The sequence below is a fragment of the Sus scrofa genome, chromosome 14, assembly GCF_054392235.1.
Source record: "Sus scrofa isolate SSC_HxYL_T2T_F1_AM1 chromosome 14, Sscrofa_HxYL_maternal_Yorkshire_Landrace_v2.0, whole genome shotgun sequence".
In the NCBI taxonomy this organism is placed as follows: Eukaryota; Metazoa; Chordata; class Mammalia; order Artiodactyla; family Suidae; genus Sus; species Sus scrofa.
The window spans coordinates 54912165-54931920 of record NC_139396.1 but is presented as its reverse complement, the minus strand read 5'-3'; the positions used below and the strand labels follow the sequence as shown (position 1 = coordinate 54931920).

The 19756-nt window shown below is 46.0% G+C and overlaps 1 protein-coding gene across 1 annotated transcript in view; it reads left to right on the top strand.

The window, feature by feature from the left end:
• Nucleotides 1–19756, top strand: part of SRRM4 (serine/arginine repetitive matrix 4) — a 163191-nt gene that overhangs the window by 100447 nt on the left and 42988 nt on the right. The window contains exons 2-3 of the mRNA XM_021072457.2: nucleotides 11394–11540; nucleotides 16524–16610. Of these exons, the coding sequence (XP_020928116.1) occupies nucleotides 11394–11540; nucleotides 16524–16610 (234 nt within the window). The remainder of the gene's footprint in view (nucleotides 1–11393; nucleotides 11541–16523; nucleotides 16611–19756) is intronic.

Here is a 19756-nt window from a genome sequence, read left to right as displayed (position 1 = left end):
CCCTTTGCCTTCTTCTTCTGGACTGTCAACTTCTTACGGGAAAGACTTGTGTCTGGATCGTCTTGAAATGACCCTTCACCAGAAGTGACATGATGCTGAGCAGATGAGCATGTGAATGACTAATGAACCTGGGAATAAATAAGTAGCTAGTGAAGATATGGATGAATGAATGCAGGAACAATAAATGAATCACGGCACCTAAAGGAAGGAGTTAGAGGAATCACACATTTTCTGAGTATATTTTAAGAGCCAGTCCACCAGGCCTGGGACTTCTATGGAGCTATCTCCTTATTCTGAAATCCCACCCCCACCTGAGCCCACCTCAGTTCCAGGTGTTCTGTGTTACTCCCCAGATGCACCAGTCTGCTAGCTCTCATACCCTCTAAATGCTAGTGCTGCTGTCTTCCCTGAACTCCGGTCTCATGTACCCAGCTGCCCACCTGCCATCTCCACCAGGGTGTCCTAATTGGCATCTCAAAACTAATGGGTCCAGGAGTTCACTGGTGGCCTAGCGGTTGATGATCTGGTGTCATCATTGCTGTGGCTCAGGTTCAATCCATGACCCAGGAACTTCCCCATGCCGCATATGCAGCCAAAAAAGCCCTAACATGTCCAGAACTGAGCTCTGGGGAACCTTCCAAAACACCCTTCTCCACCCATAGCTATCCCTAACTCAGTTATTGTCAGCTTCCCAGCTGCTCAGACCAAAAACCTTGAAGTCATCCATGATCACACTTGGCTGATTCCAACTTCACTCTCTGTTCAGAAACCTACCCCTTCTCACCACTACAGCAAGGATAACACTGATCCCAGCCATTATCTTCTCTCAAGTGGGTTGTCGCAAAAAAATCTCCTATGGGTCTTCCCACATTTACCCCAGCTCCCTCGCCATCTACAATCAGCAAACTGCCAGAGAGATCCTGTAAAGCCTAAGTCAGATTTTATCGTCTCTCTCCCTACCCTACAGTGCTTCTCATCTCACTCAGAAAAAGCTAGGTCCTTGCAATAGCCCCCCAGACCATGATCTGATCCCTCCTTACCTCTGTGACATCACCCCCTGCCCTTGTCCCTGTTGCTCACTCCTTTCCAGTCTCAGTGCATCAAGTATGTCCCAACCTCAGGGCCTTTGCACTGGCTGTGCCCTCTGCCTATTTTGCTCTTTTCCAGGCATGCACGAGGCTCACTCCCTCATCACTTTCACGTCTCACTCACATGTCCCCTTAACAATGAAGCCTTCTCTGATCACCCCATTTAAAACTGCAGCCCGCTCATGGTAACCTCCCACTTTGCCTGATTCTGCCCCATCTCTTTTCTGTATAGCTCCCATTGCCCTGGAATGCTCTACTTAGTTACCACTTAATTCTGCTTATTTTCTCCTTTCCTCCTCCCTCCGCCCATCCCAGTAGAATGAAAACTCCACGTGGCAGAGGATTTTTTTCTGTCTTCCCTGCTATGTCTCAAACATTTCCTCCACATGGTAGGTGCTCAGTAAATACTGGGTGAATCAGTGACTGAATGAAGAATAAGTGAACAGTCCGTGCCAGCCCCCTTGGGGACCAGATTTTACTCTCTCCACTCTTGAACCAAGGCTGCTCCTGCTCTGGGCTGAAAGTTTCCTATTAGGCTGAGGGCTTCTGCCTCTTTTCAGCAGAGCTGCCTTGCTTGGTGCCTCCTCCAGCAGTGGCTGTCATGATGCCTCAGAGGAACTCACTCACCTAGCACAATCCCTCCCAGGGCAAGAAAAACTAATCAGCACTTCACCCTCCCTGGAGAAACCCAAAACCAAACCCAAACCCTATCTGCAATTTCAGCAGAGAGAAAGGTCTTGAAGGTGCCCCAGGCTAGAGCAGGAGGTGCTGGTCTGGCCCTTGGTGATACAGCTTGGTAGAATCAGGGCTTGACTCCAGGTCAGTGGAACTGCAGGACCTGTGCACTTTCCTAGCATCACGTTCACAGCTTGTCCAAGAGCGAATCCACGACGTTTTGGAATTCAGCCATCTCCCGAGCTGGGGGCAGCCTGCATTTCAGACAGCCCCCAAGAACCCAGTCCAAGTCCCCCTCTCAGGACTTTGAACCTTTACTGGGCAAATAGGCAATTGACATCCCAGCCTGTGAAGGGAGAAATGACTGGGTGGATTGGGGGTTGATGGGAGGCCAGCCGCAGATGTGTTATGTGATGAGAGTTCAAAACCAAGGCAGGTTGGGGGCCTGACCTGCTTGGCTGAGCTGGGTAAGAAGTGCTGAGCTTATTTTTCTCTATATGGTTCTTTGATCTTTTGACTTGAACTTGGGAACCGGACAACTTTTGATGTACCAGCATGTTTACCACGCATACATACACACGTTCACACACTCACATGCTCCCAGCCCTGAGAATGGAACTAAACCATTCTCACCAGCTACCTGAAGACAGAGGGTACCAGAGGGCTGGGCTTGAACTCAGGATCTAGTCCAAATCCTCTATGAGATCTGCAACCTGGCTACTCAAAAAGTGTGGTCCGTGGAGCCATAGCATCACCTGGGAATTGGTTAGAAATGCAGATGCTCAGGCCCTAAGCCAGACCTACTGAATCAGCATCTGCATTCTACCAGGATCCCAGGTGATTCACATGCCCATGGAAGTGTGAGAAGCACCTGTCCACATGGCTGTGAAGAATTTAGCCCCTGTCTGCCTCCTTAGTCTCAACTCCTGTTTTTTTCTGCATTTCCATGTTTATTGCAACATTATTTATAGTAGCCAAGACTTGGAAAACAACTTAAGTGCCCAACAATGGATGAATGGATAAAGAAAGTGTGATCTATATCATATGCATATGTATATGATAGATATATACAATACCTATTGTATATAATGGATGGAAATAGAGATAAAATGGAATATTATTCAGTTATAACAAAAAGAAGGAAGTCTTGCCATTTGCGAGGCAAACACAGATGGACCTTGAGGGCCTTGTGCTAAGTGAAATAAGCCAGTCCCAAGTCTTACCCTCCACTCTCCACCTCCCCAGCTATCTCTTCCAACTTACTGCTTCCCCGGTGGTTATGTGAAGTTCCTCGCTGTGTTTCTGGGACCCGCCTTTGCACGTGACCAATCTCCATACATCTTTTAGGAAACTTCCCACGGCCACCTGCTCATGGTCCCCAGGCTGGATTAGGTGCTCTCTCTGTGGTTTTATGGTGCTCTGAGCTTCTCTCCATCAGAGAACTTAAAATACCCCATTGTGATTCCTAGTTGAGGAATCAGTGTTCTTCTTCCAGGCTGGAAGCTCCTTGAGGGCACAGGTAGGTCTTAGTTACTTTTGGGTTCTTGAACTGTGATACCCAGTAGGTGTTTAGGAAGCACCTCTTGAATAAATGAAGGAAATAATGAGAAAAATGCCAGCCTCATACAACTTGTTTTATTTCCCCTTTGGTTCCTACAAAGCCGAGCATCACCACCCTGCTCCCAGAGGATGTTTCCTGCAGTGGTTCTCTGGAATCCCTGGTCCTCCCCTGAACTCTGATGCCCTTTCCAACTCTGAGAGCAAACCTCCCGCAGATTATCCCCAATCAGGCTTAATTAACCTTGAAAAGGACTTGGTACCGAGGTCTTGGGCCAGAATGTGAACGGGGCCCGGACTAAAGTCCCAGGAGTCAAGGCACAAATCGGTCAAGTCCACCTTGTCCAAGGTCAGGGTCAGCCATATGTTAAGCCCTGGGCTCTCTGGTATACCTGGGAGCTGAGAGTCTGGGCCTTCATTCTCTACTGTAACAAGGAAATGGTAGGTCTGGCTAAGTGCAGGGACAGGGTAGATCATTCAGAGCCCTGGATGCAGGTGTAGAATGAGGACCAGGGGCATAAGCCTTGGATGGAAAGCAGATCTCAGTGTTTCATCTGCATAATGGGACTAAGTTCACCAAGCTGAGTGCCTTTCCAAGAGCCTTGTCAGCATCCATTGAGACACTGGATTTGCAAGCATGCTACGACCAGAAGCTCTTCATGAGATGGGGAATATAAGTGTCAAAGATGTCCTGAATTTAATAGCCAAATGTTATTTCTAGGTATGGCATGTAAGTACAGGCCAAATCCTGATACAGCCCCTTCTCTAAACACATGAGCACATCCCTGTCTAAGATTCACCCTATGCTCCATTCACTCCTTCCCTACATTTTCAGAGTGTTTTCCAGATGACTCTCCTTTTTTCTCAGCTGATTCTCATAAACAGGCAGGGCAGCTTGTGCTTGTGCCATTTTTATCCCTGGGTCTCAGTTTCTCCATCTTCATAGTGGGGATGGCTGGGCCTTCTTCTGGGTTTCTTTGGCATCTAAATGAGATGACGCATGAGAAGGGCTTAGCTGGGTGTCTGGCATCGAGTAGGTGCTTGGTAAGTACCAGCTGTTGTTATGATCAGAAGATGTGGAAAGAGCACCAGACTGGGTCACAAGGTCACCGTCCAAGCCAAAGCACTGACGTGAGTCTCTGGGTGACCTTGGATAAGTCTCCTTGCTTCTTAGGACCTCATTCAGTTTCCCCACTCTGCCCAGAGGTGGTCAGGGGCCGAGGTCCTCCCTCTCCCCTGATGCTGTCTCCGGTTCCCCAAATGGTGTTTAACTCACTTAAGCATTTGAGGCTCCCAGCTGGGCTGAGGGCGCACTTTATTGGTGTCAGGAGCTTTGATGGGAGAAGCAGGGAAGGAGCTAGGGAGCCAGGCATGTTGCAGAGTTTTGCAGAAAGTTCAGCCCTCTTATCAGAGGCTGGGAATCTGCTGGTTGCCATGGCTACGGAGAGCAGCATCTAAGCTCCAGGTCGCTGATTAGCAGGAACGAAGTGGGGAGGCCTTGAGGAATCCGGCAGTCGTGGCTCCCTCCCTCCTTCTGTGAAGTGGAGTGTGCCGGCCCTTGACTTCACTGTTTTAGCTGTCCCCTGAAGATCTTGCCTTCTTTTAAGTATTTTTTTCCGATGCAACATCAAAGGGCTGCGTGGTAAAAACGAGGCAGCGGCCAGTACTCCTCAACAAAGATGGAACACAGAGTTTTTCTTAAAGCCCTGGAAGGATGCAAAGCTGGAGATGAGGAAGAAAGATGAGTGGGGTGGTGGTGGTGTGTGTGTGGGGGGGTGCCATGGCTGAGGCCTGAGTTTGCTGAAGTGCTGGGTGGCCTCAGACTGATCCTTCTCTCTGGACCTCTCTACATTTTTATGTGTGAGGAAAGGTTGAATCTGATCTGTGGTTCTCACATGAGATTGGTCATCAGAATTTATTTGTAAATGCATTCATTCATTCAACAGATGTTTATTGAGCAAGAAGGTATGCTATACCAGGCACTAGATCCTTGGGGAGACAGTGGTGAGAGAAAGACTAGTTCCCACTCTCATGAAGCTGACATTCCAGGCCAGAAGACAAACAGTTAGCAGATAAACAAGTAAAATGGTCACTTTGAATAGTGACAATTACTGAGAAGGAAGGCCACTGTGATGGAGGCAGGTGATGAGAGAGCGAGATTACATAGGGGGTCAGGAAGGGCTTCTCCAAGGAGGTGACATTTGAGTGAAAGGAAGAGCTGGCCATGCAAATAGCTGGAAGAATAGCCTGCTAGCTAGAGGGAACAGAAAGAGCAAAGGCCCTGAGCAAGGGCCCTGTTCCATTTGAGGCACAGCCAGAAGTGGAACAGACTAAGGGATAAGGAGAGGGGTAGGAGATGGGTCTAGAGTGGGACATGGACCAAATCATTCAGAGCCTTTTAATCCAAATCGTCAGTCTGGATTCATCCTTTTTTTTTTTTTTCTTTTTCTTTTTGCCTTTTTAGGGCCACATTTGCAGCATATGGAAGTTCCTAGACGAGAGGTCGAATCAGAGCCAGAGCTGACAGCCTACACCACAGCCACAGCAATGGGGGATCCAAGCCACATCCAAGACCTACGTTGCAGCTCATGGCAACACTGGATCCTTAACCCACTAAGCAAGGCCAGGAATCGAACTCGCATCCTCAAAGATACCAGTTGGTTCTTAGCCCACTGAGCCAGAATGAACACTCCACTTTGAATTTATTCTTGATCCAAGAGAAGGCAGAATTATCTAGGATGTTTCTTTAAGACGTGGGTTCCTGCATATCATCCCTTGGAGACTGTGATTTATTAGGGCAAAAGTGGGACCTAGGAATCTGTATTTTAAAAAGCTCCTTGGGGCCTCTGATATGGTGCCAGGTTTGGCAAAGCCTGGACTACACGCTCCCCAAGTTTCTTTCAGTTTTCAAAAAGCTGAGAAGCAAAGTGTCAGAACATGTTGAAAAAAATCTTAAATGTTGTGTTGTATGAAGAAGGATTCCTTCCTTCTTTCTCTCACCACTCTCTGTCAGCCTGGTAGAATTTATTCTGTTGTTGTTTGTGTTATAATCCCAGGTGAGGTACCCAATGCCAGGAAGGGGAAGCCAATGCTACTGGAAAAAAGAACAAACTACCACAGCAGGGAGTGTCTGCTTATATACAGCAGCTACTGCATTATACCGCCTCCTATCACACCATTGTCAGGGGTTCCCCATCCCTGATCCTGAAAACCTACAGCCAGCAGTGAAGGAAGAGGCCTTGTCCTCGCCTTAAGCTTTGTTCCCCAGTGGTTGGCAGTAGCATCACCAGCTTGCCCTACCCTGGAGATAACCCATGTCTTTATGAGCACGAGTCACGGAGGCCTTCCGCCCAATGCCAGCACTATTTATCGTGTATTTATTCACCGCCCAACTGCTCACATCAGCTCTCAGTTTCTGCCTAGTGCAAGCTTGCCTTGGGCACACATTTGTGTCAGGTTTCCTGTAGTGCTCCAGAAGGTCCACAATTCCCTTCTCCTGGGTGGGTCCAACTCAGGACTGTGCTGGGCAGTACGCCTCCACTGATATGCTCAGTGATCTCTTTTCTAAGGGAAATATGGGAAAAATCAGAGAAGGTATTGATTGAGCCATCTGAGTAGATGGAGGCATTGGCTGGGTTATTTCCACCAAGTGCAACATGAAGAGATTGGCTTGGAGCATCTCAGAAGCTCTTTTGAAGTTTTTGAAATAAATGAATGTTCTCTTTAGCCAGTGCCTTTGCTCTTTTCCTTGGTTTTTGAACAAATGGAGCTGAGTGTTTGTCAAGCAGCGGGCTCTGGGACAGTGGACATGGTCTTGTCCTCAGGAGGCTCACAGTCTCATGCAAGAGAAGATAATGAAATGGCCACAACAACATGTATTCTTAAGAGCTGGAGTCATGGTAGCAAAGGGACTCTCATATCCTCAGAAGGGGGCTAGATCTTCCCAAATCCTGCTCCCTGAAGCAGCATCTCTGCCTCATCAATAGTGACTCCCTTCTCCCAGTTCCCCAAAGCCTTGGAGTCTTCCTTGACCCTTCCTCTTCTCCTACTCTGACTTCTCACATTGAACCAACAGCAAAGGATGCTAGTTCCACTTTCAAAGTAAATCAGAATCTGATGACATCTCCTCACCTCCATTGCTGCCACCCTGCTCTCAGCCTGGTCTGTTGCCATAGTCTCCCCTTCTCTGTCCTTCCCTCTCTTCCTCCCATTATCCTAAGCCAATGGATAGAACCTCCCAAAATGAAAGCCAGACTGCATCACCCATCTTGGCCACATGGAACTCAAAGGTCTTCCCACGAACTACAAAGACCTCACCTCTCACCTATCCTCTTTATTGCTCTAACCCTTACTTACCATTCCTTGCATATGCCAAGTGTCTCTGAACTTGTTATTCCTTCTGCCTGCAATATACATTCCACTTCTTGCAGATACCTGTGGAGGGATTATATATTACTGAGCAACAAAGTATCCCCAATATTTGTGGCTTAAAACAACAGCAAACGGTCATGTTTTGCAGTTTTCATGAGTCGGGAGTTTGGCTGGGTGACTGGATCACCACCTCTCGTGAGATGGTGGTCAGATGTCAGCCACAGCTACTGTCTCATCTGAAGGCTTGATGGGGTCAGAGGATCCACTTCTAAGGTGACTCACTCATGTGGCTGGTTGTGCTAGCTCTTGTCAGGAAGCCTCAGTTCTTCACGTGGGCCTCTCCACAGGGCTGCTTGAGGGTCCTCACAACATGGCAACCAGCTTCTCTCAAAGCATCTCTCTAAGGATTGTTCCCTTTGGATTAATCCAAGAGGAAGAGGCAGAAGCTGCCTTGGTGACTGGATGTTAGAAGTCACCCATTATCACTTTTACTACATTCTCTTCATTAAGAGTGAGTCACTAGCCCATCCAGTGTTCAAAGGGAGGGAAATTAGTCTCCATCGTTTGATGGTATGTGTCAAAGGATTTGTGAACACATTTTTTTTTTTTTTGTCTTTTTAGAGCTGCACCCCTTGCATATGGATGTTCCAAGGCTAGGGGTTGAATCAGAGCTACAGCTGCTGGCCTACACCACAGCCATAGCAATACCAGATCCAAGCCGCATTTGCAACCTACACCACAGTTCATGGCAACTCTGGATCCTTAACCCACTGAGTGAGGCCAGGGGTCAAACCTGCATCTTCATGGATACTAGTTGGGTTCTTTATCACTGAGCCACAGCGGGAACTCCTGTAAATACATTTTAAAGCCAGTACAAACTGACAGGTGAGTACCCATTCCTTCAAGTCTCCACTCTTTTGTTACTTCCTAAGAAAGCCCTTCCCTGGTACTTAAAAAAATCAGTCACCTCCTCCCATTTCCTTTTCCGATGACACTGATTTATTCTCTCCAGAACTTATTACCATCAGATAAGCTATATTAACAATTGCTTATGCATTTATTACCTGCCTTCCACCTGAAATTTAAACTCTGTGATCATGGAGGACATCTCTGTCTTGTTTGCTGCATCCCACTTAGAACTGGCCTGGAAACACTGCAGGCACTCAGGGAATTGGAGTGAATGTGTGTTAGGTTAGCCTAGGCTAGGACAAGACTGGGGAGAGGCAAACCTTGCTTGAGTCTGGGCAGAAATTGAAAGCTTTAACACTATTCACAATAGCCAAACTATGGAAGCAACCTAGAAGTCCACTGACATGAATGGATTAAGAGGATGTGGTTCAGATACACAATGGAATACTACTCAGCCATAAAAAAGAACAAAATAATGCCATTTGCAGCAACATGGATGCACCTAGAGATTGTTATACTAAGTGAAGTAAGTCAGAAAGAGAAAGACAAATACCACATAATATCACTTATATGTGGAATCTAAAATATGGCACAAATGAACCTATCTACAAAACAGAAAGATTCACAGACATAAAGAACAGATTTGTGGTTGCCCACGGGAAGGGGGTGTGGCATGGGATGCACTGGGAGTTTGGGGTTAGTAGATCCAAACTGTTACATTTAGAATAGATAAGTAATGAGGTCCTACTGTATAGCACAGGGACCTACATCCAATCTCTTGGGATAGAACATGATGGAAGGTAGTGTGAAAAAAAAAATGTGTATATTGATATGACTGGGTCACTGTGCTGTACAGCAGAAATTGATGCAACAGTGTAAATCAGTTATACTTTAATTTTTTAAAAAGCCAAAAGTAGAAACCCTTGGAGAAAAACAGAAATGCTTACCTAGAAGAGAATAATTTTAATTATATGGAAATAATTTTAATTATACTTAAATTTAAAAAAATTGAAAGCTTTGAGTTATCTGAAAAGAGCCAGGACAGCATTCCACACAGACAGACCAGAGGAAACTAAGGCATGGAAATGGAACCGTCATCCTGGGGGAAGTAGGACGGGGAGGTGTAGGGGAAACAGGAGTTCTGGAAGCATGGAGTTGGTGGTGAGGAGGGCGGGGCAGATCTGACCAGAATCTCCAGCCCTCCTGGGCTTGAAATATCTCCCAGTCTGCTGCTAAAGATGCACCGATAAGCGGCTGACAGAGACGGATGTGTTTTGCTGCCCTTCCTTCGATATTGACTGGGCTTGGCCTGCTCTCGTGGCAGCCCTAAGGACCAGGGGGCTTATCAGAGGCATTCATCCTGAGTCCTAAAACCAATCTTGAAGCACTGGCTGCAGGAGCTTGGTGCAGGAGAAATGCTGATGCCTTTGATCTATGCTTGACCTGAGATCGGCCACTGGGGAGGGGGGTGCGGGGAGGGCTTGACAGCTGGAGATCAAGATTCCAGATCCACCTGTGGCTCTCAGACACCTGACTCGTCCTGGTTAGGAGGTGTGAAGGACAGTCAAAAGCTGCTTAACTAGGCAACTTCCTTCCCTTCTCTGGGATTCAGTAAAGGAGGTGGGGCTCAGGTCATCTGTCTCCCAGTGTCGACTGGACCTCATGGCAGACGTAGAGGAGAGAACTTCCCACCTTCATGAGAACTGCCATTCCAAGGGGTGACCTCATACCCACTAAGGACACCAAATGGGAGGTGTGGTTCACAGGGAAACAAAGGGAAAGGGAAGTGACTTTGTTTAAGCCTTTCTGTTTGCATATGCTGTCTCATTTTATTTTCCCTGCAACTCAGCAATATACAGGCTGATATTCCTTATGTGATAGTGGAGCAGACTGCAACTCAGAGAGAGGTTCAGGGACTGATCCCAGGACCTAGCTCCTAAATGGTGAACATGGTGTTTGAATTAATATGTCTCTATGCACCTTACACTGATAAGGCACAAAAATGGGATAGAAATGGCAAAGGGGAGGTGGAACTCATCCCATCCAGCTTTGGCCTTCAAATAAGCCTTGAGGAAGAAAGTAAAATGCTGGTTTCCAGCCTCTCCCAATGATTCTGTCAGGATAGGATAGGCTTCACTGCAGTAAAAAAATAAAGTCCTAAGTCACAGTGGCTTAACCTAACGAAAACGTCTTTCTTTCATTTTTGTTTGTTTGTTTGTTTTGTTTTTGTCTTTTTAGGGCCACCCATGGCATATGGAGTTTCCCAGGCTAGGGATCAAATCGTAGCTGCAGCTGCTGGCCTATGCTACAGCCATGGCAACATCAGATCTGAACCATATCTGTGATCTATGTTGCAGCTTGCAGAAATGCTGGATCCTTTAACCCACTGAGTGAGGCCAGGGATGGAACCCGCATCCTCATGGATACTATATGGGTTCTTAACCCACTGAGCCTCAGTGGGAACTCCTGAAGGCTTATTTCTATCGTGCGAAGTCTGATGTGGTTCTGCCATTCTCCTCCATCAAGCAGCCTCACCTTTTAGAATATGTGGCCTCCAAGGTCCCTGTGACAGAGGGAGACAGAGAGCTGGAGATGGCACACAGACTTTATGGCCTCAAACAGGAAACAATATATGCCACTCCCACTCAGAGACCATGGGCCCCAAATGATCTTCTGGCCCCAAGTCAACTGCAAGGGAAGTGGGAAATAATAAGACGGCTCTGAGTGTTTGAGGATCATTAAAAATTTCCATCACATCCTAACAGTTTTGCCTCCTTATTTCTTCCCCTACAGGACAGAACCCCAGAGCAGCCCCATGGCCCCAGCTCAGGATGGACCCTCAGAAAAGCTGAGCCAGCATTTGGCCACTGGAGTCTTGGGCACCAACAGCTGGGAGAGAGAGAAAGCCTGCCGGGAGCCCAGTCCCGCCAGAGCCCGCAGGTGAGACCCTGCCCCCCACTCCCCTCTTCAGTCCAGCGAGGAAGGTCAAGTTGAGGATGGAGAACTGAAGTTTTGCCTCTCTGACCTCTCTTCCCCTCTCTCTTTCGCAAGTTCCTGTTTGAGGTCCTTAAATCAAATCAGAACCCATCTGACATTTAGAATGGATAGGCAATGAGGTCCTGCTGTACAGCACAGGGAATTATATTCAATCTCTTGGGATAGAACATGATGGAAGATGATGTGAGAAAAAGAATACATATATATGTATGACTGGGTCACTTTGCTATACAGGAGAAATTGGCACAACATTGTAAATCAGCTATACTTTAATTAAAATTTAAATTAAAAAGAATCTGACATTTAGAATGGATAAGCAATGAGGTCCTACTGTACAGCACAGGCAACTATATCCAGTCTCTTAGGATAGAACATGATGGAAGATGATGTGAGAAAAAGAATATATATATGACTGGGTCACTTTGCTATACAGCAGAAATTGGCACAACATTGTAAATCAGCTATACTTTAACTTAAAAAATTAAAACTAAAAAAAAAAAAAAAAATCCGAGAAGTTCCCATTATAGCTCAGCGGTAACGAGCCCAACTAGGATCCATGAGGACATGGGATCCATACCTGGCCTCGCTCATTGGGTTAAGGATCTGACATTGCCATGAGCTGTGGTGTAGGCTGCAGACATGGCTCAGATACTGCGTTGCTATGTAGGCTGGCAGGTGCAGCTCCAATTCAACCCCTAGCCTGGGAACTTCCATATGCCATGGGTTCAGCCCTAAAAAGACAAAAACAAAAAAACAAAAAAAAAAAAAAAAACCCGAAAAACGGGAGTTCTTGTTGTGGCACAAAATGAATTCATCTAGCATCCATGAGGGTACGGGTTTGATTCCTGGCCTCACTCAGTGGGTTAAGGATCCAGTGTTGCTGTGAGCTGTGGTATAGGCCGACAGCTGTAGCTCTGATTGGACCACTAGCCTGGGAACTTCCATATGCCAAGGGTGCAGCCTAAAAAGCAAAAAGCAAAAAAAAAAAAAAATCTGAGAATTAGATGGAAACAGTGAGGGCCAAGAATAGTCCCTGAATTCTGTGTGCCATTTCAGAGGATTCCCAGCCCCCAAGGCTAATGAACAGGGGTCTCTGGTAAAGAATCTGAATCCTGAAGCAGTGGTTTGGGAAGCCAGAGCGGCTTCAGGGATGAAGGCTGCATCCCCACCATGGCTTCGTTCTTGGCTACAGGCTTTAGTTTGTTAGGCTGTGATTTCAAGGAGGGAGAAACAGTTAAGTCCTATCGGCTTAGAGAAGCAATGTTCAACATCGGTTCCAGAGAATTATCTGCAGGAAACAGGAAGAAAAAAAAAAGGTCATTTCCCTAAGAGGTTGAAGGAGATGGAAGAGAGAAGGGGAGGGGGAGGGAATTCGCATCCTTTCAAAACATCGTCTCCTAACAGCTGAGAGGAGTTAGTATGTTGCAGGGACTTGCATTCAAATTCAGACACTACCACTTACTGAGTGGCCTTGGGCAAGTTTGTTTTCTTCTGTGAGGTCAGTTTTCACAACTATAAAATGGGGGTGTTGAGATCTGATTCTCAAGGTCAGTGAGGATTAAATCACATCAGGTGTACAGATCCTGAGAGTAAGCCCAGAATATAAGAGGTGCTTCAGGAGTTCCCATCGTGGCTCAGAGGTTAACGAACCAGACTAGTATCCAGAAGGACGTGGGTTCAATCCCTGACCTTGCTCAGTGAGTTAAGAATCCGGTGTTGTTTCAAGCTGTGGTGTAGGTCGCAGACTCGACTCGGATCTGGCATTGCTGTGGCTGTGGCATAGGCCAGCAGCTACAGCTCTGACTCGACCCCTAGCCTGGGAACCTCCATATGTCGAGGGTGCAGCCCTAAAAAGACAAAAAAAAAAGGAAAGAAAAAATAAGAGATGCTTCAAGTGTTAGTTGGAGTCTCTTTGGAGCCAGAAAAGAAGGTTCTTCTGGGCCTGATAATCTAAAAATGATGCCATGTCATCCATTTGATTGTGGGGTGTCTAGGCCCCTTGCTCTGTGATCCACTCTCTGACATGATTAAAACCACAGTATTGATGATAATTGTATTACTGGTGATGATCAAAATCATGATCATGATAATAACAGGCACTGCATTCACTGTGAACTGGCTCTGTGCCAGCCCAAGGCACACTGCATGAGTCAGCCCCCTTGTTCCTTGTGATGAGCTCAGGGCACAGGTATCATGTTTTATTCGCATCTTACAGATGATGAAAATGATACTCAGAGAGGCTGCCCAGCTAGGAAGCGATAGAGCAGGAGTTCACATCCAAGTGTGTCAGTTTCTAGAGCCAACATTCTGTACGGCTATGTATGTACCCTCCACATGTCTGATCCCTGCGTACTGAACAACTGTATTGTAGCCACTGTATACAGAACCGACACGTGTTGAACGGCTGCTCATGTACGTGGCGCACTTCACCACTGTTTTGGCCCCCCCACCACCACTGCGTGTGAGGGCACGCCTAGGAGAACTGGTACACGGAAAATAAAGAGGTAGAAGAAAGGCATTTGGGAGTTACAGAGGGGGCTGCTTATCCCCCTCGTGGATTTCAAATCCACCCAGATTCAAGGGATTTAAAAAAAAAAATTCTAACAGTACTTTTTCAAAATTGAGGTTATCATTAATTTACAATGTTGTGTTAATTTCAAGCATACAGCAAAGCGATTCTTTTTCAGATTCTTTTCCATTATAAGTTATCACAAGTTATTGAGTAGAGTCCTCTGTGCTCTGTAGCAGGTCCTTGTTGTTTATCTGTTTTATATATAGTAATGTGTATCTGTTAATCCCCAGCTCCTAATTTATCTTCTCCTCCCCCCTGCTATCCCCTTTGGTAACCATATGTTTGTTTTCTATGTCTGTGAGTCTATTTCTGTTTTGGAAATAAGTTCATTTTGTATCTCTTTTTTTAAGATTCCACACATAAGTGATATCATATGATGTTTGCCTTTCTCTGTAGGTCTTTTTTATTTTACCTTCTCACTTAAAGCTGCATTTATTTAGGACAGTGGTTCCCAAACCTTGCTTCTCTGAGACTCTGGGGTTTCAGAATGAAGTGAGAGTAACTCACTGAAACAAAATCTTTGTCTATTTTGTAAGACACACTTTTAAAAGGTTTTCTCTTTTTTCTTAAACATTTATACCTTAAACGTTTCAGGTTTCTCTCAAAATTCTTGGTAGCCGCACACTGGGAAGTGTTTATATGAAACAAGGTGATATAACAAGTGTCTACATTATTTCATCCATGGATCCCTCATTTGGTCACTCAACAATGTTTATTAGGCTCTTACTCTGGGTCAGGCCCTCAATGAAGGAAAAATTTGGAAGTGGCCTGCCATGTTTACACAAGAGGCCTGGATATGTATCTGTGTCTTGTGTTTTATCACATGTAAGTGCAGTTAAGTAGCTAGGTACTGAATCCCTATGGGTTTTATTTTTAACCTGCCAAAAATGATTCTCCTGAAAATGTCCTAGATATATTTATGAGTTTTATTTCCTGCCTATATCCTAATCACTGTATCATTTTTTCCCCACTAACTATAGTGATACAGATTCTTAGAATGGAATTACGTACAGCAGCATTTTCTGATGTTTTTTATTCTTTATTTATTTATTTTATTTTATTTTATTTTTCATCTTTTTGCCTTTTCTAGGGCTGCATCCGCAGCATATGGAGGTTCCCAGGCTAGGGGTCGAATCGGAGCTGTAGCTGCCAGCCTACGCCAGAGCACAGCAATGCGGGATCCGAGCAGCGTCTGCAACCTATACCACAGCTCACGGCAACGCCAGATCCCCAACCCACTGAGCAAGGCCAGGGATCGAACCCGCAACCTCATAGTTCCTAGTCGGATTCGTTAACCACTGCACCACAACGGGAATCCTCTGATGTTTTTTATAGAGTCGAGTAACTTCTAAAAGATCGGCCACACATTTGAGAAGGCAGCTGGTTTTGTGGGAAAGCTCTCAGACCTTGATTCAGATCCTAACTCATAGGACACTCCCTAACAGTGCAGCCATAAGCAAGGCACTTCAACTTTTCTGAGCCTGATTTTCTTCACCTGTAGAATGAAACAATAAAAATCATAACACCCTCTAAGTGCTTTTGTGAGTATCAAAGGGTATAGAGCCTTTGGTGCATAATAAGTGATTAAAGGGTAGCTGTTTTATTACTAATAATGACAATAATATTCATATTTATATTCCCAGTGAGGTTCAGCTGGGTTAGCATATTTCAATTCCCAAGCAGTCTTTCATCCAAAACCATATCTTTTTTGCTATGGGATAGTGCTTTAAAAAAAAAAAAAAAAATCCCTGGAGCCTGCCCCAATTATAAAAGGAGATAACTTGACTTCATTTAACTGCAGCCTGAGCATTTGAATTTAATTGAATGGGAAATAATTATTCCTGAAGAGTGGAGGTTTTTGAGGTTCTGTGAGGCGATAGAAGATATGTATCTCGTTACATTAGACTGGCAAATATACTTTTAATAATCAGCTGCTACTTAACATACCTTCCGCCTCCTATTTAATTTCCAGCAGGAACTACAGATACGATGTATTGGGGAGGAAGGGTGCTGAACTGCCGATTAATTATTTAAAAACTGATTTATTTACCAAGGTGAGTCATTTGCAAATTCAATAATAAATCTATTAAGGAGCAGTTAACCTCTCTAACTCTGTTTTAAATAATCAATTGGTCTTTGGGTAACGGATAGCGTCTGTCTCATTAGGTCATCATTAACTCCTTATTGAGGCATTTAATCTGAAGTGTAACCAAATCAGCCATGCAGTAGTAATTAGGTATTCGCCATGGGTCCTTCGCCCTTCAAAGAACTGGATCCTTTCCTGGCTACGCAGTCCTGGTTCAGGGCTTGGGGTACCCTGGGTCCTCTAATGCCTGATTCTCTGTTCCTCTCAGTGCTTCCCGCAGCAAAGACTTCACACCACCACCTTCCTCCCGGGGGAAGAAGAAAAAGAAGAAAGCTACCCGGAAGAAGAGAAGGAGGTGAGGGCCCCAAGGGGCATGGAAGCCGGAAGGTGGGGGAAGGGACAAAACAGGGGTAACAAGGGTTTGGGAGTCAGACAGTGACTTCCCCGAGATTCACATCCTCGCTCTGCCTCTTAACCAGCTGTGTGACCTTAGGCAAGTCTCTTCACTCTCTGAGCCTATTTCCACTTCCGTAAAATAGTGAAAATACCTCCCTTTTGGGGTTTTGTGCGAATTGGACGAGAAAATGGATGTGGAATCAGCTGTCACAGTATCTGGCACATAGTAAAGTTAATCCAAAGTGTAGTCATGACCATGAATATTTCCTTATTTACTTATTTTCGGAAAACTCTCCCATGTAATGGCTGTGATCTCCATGATCCCGTTCACCCTTGGCCCTGATCTACCAGACGAGTGTTATTATCCCCATTTTATTTTTTTTAAATTTCCAAGATTTTATTGAAATAGAATTGATACATAACATTATATTAGTTTAAGGTGCCATGATTTGATATATGTGTGTATTGCTAAATGGTTACCACAATAAGCGTAGTTGACTTATCCATCACTTCACCTAGTACAATTGTTTTTCTTTCAGTGAGGACTTTTAAGATCTAGTCTCTTAGCCACTTTCAAATACACAATACAGTATTGTTAACTATAGTCATTATGACTCACTTCTCTTACAATTATTATCTCCATTTTAGAGATGAGAAAGTAAAAGCTCAGAGAGGAGGTGATGGGACCTACAGACACACTTGATCCCAGGCTCCTCGGTTGTTTCTACCACATGCAAATGCCAAGGATAATGGACTTTTTTTTTGGCTAGCTCTTGACTCTTTGGTACCCTATAAATTTTTCCTATGTAAATTTTTTTTTGTCTTTTTTTTTTTTGGCATTTCTTGGGCCGCTCCCACGGCATGTGGAGGTTCCCAGGCTAGGGGGTCTAATCAGAGCTGTAGCCACAAGCCTATGCCAGAGCCACAGCAACGCAGGATCCGAGCCGCGTCTGCAACCTACACCACAACCCACGGCAACGCCAGATCGTCAACCCACTGAGCAAGGGCAGGGATGGAACCCGCAACCTCATGGTTCCTAGTCGGACTCGTCAACTGCTGCGCCACGACGGGAACTCCTTCCTATGTAAATTTTGCAAAGAAAAATATTCCCAAGAGTTCCCATTGTGGCTCTGTGGGTTAAGGACCCAACAGTTGTCTCTGTGAGGATGGGGGTTCAATCCCTGGCCTTGCTCAGTGGGTTAGGATCCCACATTGCCGCAAGCTGTGGTGTAGGTCAGACATGGCTCAGATTCTGTGTTGCGGTGGCTGTGGTGTAAGCCTCAGCTGCAGCTCCGATTGGACCCCTGGTCTGGGAACTTCCATATGCCGCAGGTGTGGCCCTAAAAAGAAAATACATAAATAAATATTCCCAGATTTTCTTCTAGGCTGTCAATCCCTAGACTACCAGCAGATTCAGTTCCATACCCCAAGGGGTGGTCAGAGAGATGTCGGTAGAGGGGCGAGTTGAAAATCACAGCAAACTGCAGAAGCAGTATTTGAAGCGGCCTGGAGGGGGCAGCAGAGAGCAGAGTCCCACCTGCTCTCTGCTGCCCCCTCCAGGCCTCTTCAAATACACCGGTTCCACCTCCAGGTTTTCTGGGACCTTGTTCCCTCTACACCCCATTAACCTAGTTCTAAGAGGCTCTGCCCAAAGAGGATCCAGAGGGGAATGTGAATAACTCTTGAGTTCCAGCCATTCTAGGGTGACGGGTGGCATTGGGGGAAGTGGCTTGAGCTCCTGATTTTAGGGGTGATCAGGGGAACATTTCAAAGAAGGATACCCCAGACATCAGGCTCCAGTAATTCATTCGTTCATTCATTTGTGTCTGCTGAGCACTCTTTGGGGTCAGGCACTCTGATTCCCTAAGGCAGATCATTTCCCAACTGCAGACATGTTTTATTTGACCTGCAAGGTGCTTTTTGTCTTTTTAACTGGTGGCCAATATTTAAGAACTAGGAGATTTCATATAAAAATGTTTTTCTGGCAACTTCTGTTGAAAAGGCAGGTGCTTTAGAAACCCAGGCCTACATTCCTACCTGGGACCTTCAGCTGATCTGAGGAGCAGCCACCCTCTCAGTCAGGTGCTCCCTGGTTTGTTGCAGGCCCCAACCACTCCCTACTGTATCACCCCTGCCAAATCCGTTTAAGCTAGCTGAAAGGCAGTCCTCTGTTGGCCATTGAGTTAGTGACTCCTAGTGTATTTCAACCTTGGTATTTTGTCAGTGGGAGAACTGGCGGCTTAGAGTGCGCGGTGCCATGCCCAAGGTGGCTTTGTGAATTAATGGTCAAGTCAAGATTGGAACCTGGCTCACCTGAACCTCAGCCTTGAGTCCTAGTCATGATTCCAGGGTGGGCCTGTTTCTCAGGTGCCCTGATAGTGTCCCCTGTGCTGAATATGTCCTGGCAAGATCTCCTGCAGGGGTTTGGTCTTACCAGGGAGACCACAGGGTGAGGCAGAGAAGAGACAGTTAAAGTATATGTAGCTTGAGAGAGGACAGCAGACAAAAATAAATATGGATGGCCCAACCAGGAGGGTGGCTATGGGGTGTTCCAGTGCTTGAGAGCAAGGCCCCTGGGATCCGAGAGGCTTCTGCTTGAATTTCAGCTCCTCCACTTCTTAGCTGTGTGTCTTTGGGCAAGTCCCTTCACCTCTCTGAACCTCACTTTCTTTGAGAAAGGAGGGTAGCAGTTGTCCCTACCTAAGATGTGTGTGGAAGAATTAAATGAGATAATACATATAAAATACATGGTAGGAGTTCCTGGTAGTCTAGTGATTAGGACAGAGTGATTTCACCACCGCGGCCCAGGTTCCATCCCTGGTCTGGGAACCAAGATTCCATATCAAGCTGCTGCACGCTGTGGCCAAAAACAAAACAAAACAAAAACCCACAAAAGAGGTCTTGCATTTAAAAACAAATAGAGAGGAGTTCCCGTCGTGGCGCAGTGGTTAACGAATCCGACTAGGAACCATGAGGTTGCGGGTTCGATCCCTGCCCTTGCTCAGTGGGTTAACGATCCGGCGTTGCCGTGAGCTGTGGTGTAGGTTGCAGACGAGGCTGGGATCCAGCGTTGCTGTGTCTCTGGCATAGGCTGGTGACTACAGC